The sequence below is a fragment of the Mizuhopecten yessoensis genome, unplaced genomic scaffold (genome assembly GCF_002113885.1).
Source record: "Mizuhopecten yessoensis strain PY_sf001 unplaced genomic scaffold, ASM211388v2 hete_36162364, whole genome shotgun sequence".
Taxonomy (NCBI): Eukaryota; Metazoa; Mollusca; class Bivalvia; order Pectinida; family Pectinidae; genus Mizuhopecten; species Mizuhopecten yessoensis.
Window position 1 is genome coordinate 1 of NW_018485170.1, and position 3,978 is coordinate 3,978.

At 35.9% G+C, this 3,978-nt stretch overlaps 1 protein-coding gene across 1 annotated transcript; it reads left to right on the forward strand.

The window, feature by feature from the left end:
- Positions 1 to 178: 178 nt before the first annotated feature.
- On the forward strand, positions 179 to 3,583 carry LOC110444695 (spermatogenesis-associated protein 7-like; the record flags this gene model as incomplete). The annotated part of the gene is made up of 5 exons (XM_021489058.1): positions 179 to 238; positions 531 to 620; positions 1,329 to 1,376; positions 1,823 to 1,953; positions 2,712 to 3,583. Coding segments are annotated over 5 exons (1,201 nt in total), but the record flags the coding sequence as incomplete, so codon positions are not given.
- Positions 3,584 to 3,978: the final 395 nt, after the last annotated feature.

Genomic DNA, 3,978 nt, shown 5'->3' on the forward strand with positions numbered 1-3,978 from the left:
CCAAACACTCGGCACAGCCTCGTGTTTGGCAACTTAAGAATCTTCCCCTCTGGTTGAGATCCCTCTATTTCACCCCCAAGGGGGTGAAAGATTTTATTAGTCTTATGAAGATTTGTACTAAAATACAAGTACAGAAAAGTTGAAGATATTGAATGGTTGGTTTTTTTTTTTTTTGAAGGGATGCAGGCCAAATCCAACATGACAGCAATGAAGGGCCAGCTTGGATTGCGGAGCAGTGGTAATATACCATTATTGTTTGTAAAAGTGTTGCTTGAAAAAAAAAATCCTGATATTATATGGTTTATATTATATAAATAAACACTGGTGAAAGAATATAAATACTTTCCTTGTGTACTAGAATCAGAATTGGATTTTGAAGAATAGCTCAATTGAAGATAAGTGTGATTAAATGTAGTTTTAAAAAACTTGTGATTAGCATATATATATATGATACCTGTATAGGCTAGTTCTTGTGAAGACATGAAAATCAATTCAGATAAATTTCATTAAAAACTTTGTCATGTTTTCAGCGCTGGCCCCGACCTCGGCCAAACTGACTACTCAGTACCTTGTGCTGGACCACATGAATAACCATTACAGCAAAATTGTCAATGCCAGATGTAAGTTGGACAGGACTGCCATAAGGTTTTCCCCCGAAATTGCCAGGTAGTGAGTAAGTCCTGTAAAGCTAGGTGCTGGCAGGAGCACCAGACCAAATGTCTCTAGAAATATATGTTACTGTGAACATGTGGTGAAAGACCATGACTGGGTTTACATCTCTTTGGACTGATGATACTATGAGATACATATTTATCGTTTTCATTTTAAGCTTGTGAACAATCTCTCCTATTGAGCGAAGACATCATCAGTAGTATTTATTTTTAGGAACGATAGCTATGTTCAATAATGAGTTTACGAGTGAAAACAATTAATCTCACCACTTCCAGTGGATGTAAAGCAACACCTGGCATTAGCTAACTTTCAAAACATAGCATTGCAATTGTAGGTATTCCACTTATTACCTCCCTTATTATTTCCAAGCAAATAATAACAAATACATCCCTTAATGTCATGATTTGAAATGTGGCAAGAAGTTTTAGAAAATCCAATTAGTTCTATTGATATAACTCACGATTGCCACCAACAAAGAAAGGAAAAAAATGGGGAGTTAAATGTGTGGAAAGATAGTAAATTATATTTGAGAAACATATTTATGTGGAAGTAAATATACCCAGAAAATATCACTATAAACAAGATAGTCATTCTTTCATGTTTGCTTTTTCTAGTCTTGATAAATTAATGAATTATTGTATTTTCCCTTTATCTAGCTGCCATAGATAACAGACCACCAAAGGTGTTGGCAACCAGTCAGAAAGGTAGGTGAAAAAGGACAAGCAGATCAAAATTATCTTGAGGAAAAACTGTTCCTATGGTTTTTTCTTATATTATCTATTAAATTGGTGATGGTTTTAAAGGAAATGCAAGTTATTTACACATTTTTATTTTGGTCTTTTTGGACCAGATTTTGAAGTGAAACAAGTATGCAACAATATCTGAAATTTTTCAATTAGGTTAATTGGTGTTTAGCACCAGGTAGCCATATACTTTTAAATGATGTATTATGATAAAATAAAAGAGCGATCTAAATATGAAATAGAAAATGTATTTCAGATGTTAAGAAAAAGGTTATTCCTTTTCTGTTGCCTTTAAACTGAGAAAATTCCAGTCTCTCAAGCCTAAAGATCTCTATCAAAATCATTAATGTTTACACATTTTTCTGGGCCTGTGATACAATGAACACCTTGCTTCCATTATACTATAGCTCGTGACAGGAAGACTCGAGACTATGTGAAGAAGACTGGTGTACGTCCTGGCTCCAGCATGAACGTCCGTCCCACTTCCAGAAATGTTTATTACGACGACATGGACGGAATGGATGACCAGGCAGCACTGGTAAGACTAAGAATGGGCTGCAAAGATTTATCTCTGAAATGAATTTTCTTAATTTAAAATTATTGATATGATCTGATAATACCAAGAAATAACCTGACATTTAATCAGTGATTGATTTATCTTGGAAATGTATTTTCTGAATTAAAAAAAAAATTCATATGATCTTATAAGACTGAGGAATAACCTGAAATTTAATCAGTCATTAATTAATCTTGGAATTTATGAATTTTCTTACTTTAAATTTTTGATATGACCCGTTAGACCAAGAAATAACCTGAAAATAAATCAGTGATGAATTTGTCTCAGAAATGAATTTTCTAAATTTAAAAAAACAAATTGATATGATCTGATGTATGATTAGACCAAGGAATAACCTGAAATTTTATGAAGTGCTTCAAGCTGTGTGTGTAATAAAAATGCTCAACTGCCTCATCATAATATACACGTATGTCAGTGTAACATGTCTAGTTACCAAATTTAACTTGTATACATACTTAGGTACTTAATTTGTTGATCATAACAATAGACAGATTCTGCCTACATGTTTTTAATTTGGATATATACATTAACCTTGTTGTTGAAAAGTTGTTTATTCAGTTTCCTAGAGTTCAGCTCGGAGAGCTTACAGTGCAGTTCCTTTCTTAATTTCATTTATATCCTGATAGTTTCATTTTTTAAAATTTTATTTTAAGCTTTTAATAATTTTGACATTAAAAGTGCCAAGATTTTCACAAAAGAAACCATTATTTCTGCTTCAGAATGACTTTGATCCTGAAGATGATGATGATCGTTTAGTTTTGGACATTATGAAGACAACTTTAAAATCCAACAGGCAAGACAGGGTAGAAAGTACTGAGGCAACATACGGCGGTTCACTATCCTATGATGCCAATAATGGACAAAGTCAAGGTCAAGGTCAAAACTACTACAGTGAAGGTCGAAGCTATCAGCAGCCAGACCCCCAAGGTTACCTTTACCAGGCCTATTCCCATCAGCAAGTCAATAGATCTGGCTATCCCAAGAGGCCCTCATCTGCTAGATCCGTACGATCAGCTGCTAGTGGGGTGTCAAGGTCAGCATTGGCTCAGGGGGCAGCACACAACAGAAAGGTTGAGGATGGCGACATACTTGCCACGAGGAAACATGTATTTACTGAACCCGAGAAACCATTCACACCGAGAACTCTGAAGTCAACGAGAACATCCAAGCTCAGTCAAACAAAATTTTACACCGCTCCGCCGCAGAAGAGGAAGGACCAAACGGAGGAGAAACACAGTGACAAACATTTAGCCGAAAGTGTCCAGAAACCAAAGCCTAAACCAAGAAGGGCAAGGTCACCGCTCAATAGGACAGAAACTCCATTAACCGATACCACTCTGATGTACGAGACTTTACAGAGTAGGGATTTCACCAAGTATAACAAAGATAAGATGGTTCCCACGCTGGACATCTCCATGGACAAGGACCATCTTAACTGGATCAAAGAACAGGCTTCCAAAGCGGAGGTCCGCGCCAAAAGTTCCACGCTCAAGGCCAACATGGAACGAATCAAGGAGAAAGATATGCTGGACACGACCGATATGGGTCAAACAGGAGAACTGTCCACAGGTACTCTGGGCCGAACCACAAGGTAAGTCTGGCCAAGTAAAATATATCTGGTTACCATTACCCAACATAAGGCTGTTTGGCTCAGAAGACACTTTGACTCCAGGTAAAGTTGAAATTTGAATTCTGAAATCCTTTCAGACAAATTTTTCTGTTAAAAATCTGTTTAATAGGTCCAAGACAAAACTGTGCCAGATTTTGTGAAGAAATTAGTGTCTTGATGTATATATAAAACATTGAAAGATAGAAGAGTTGATCTAGTGCTTTTTTAATTGCACAAGTTAAATTTCCTCAGAAATATTCCTGCTTTCAAAACCAGAAATAGAGAGTGTGATCTCTTTAGAAATATTCCAGAAATGACACAGTGGTAGGTATACTGTGGATGTTCATACACATGTATATATCAGGTACATGTCTGAA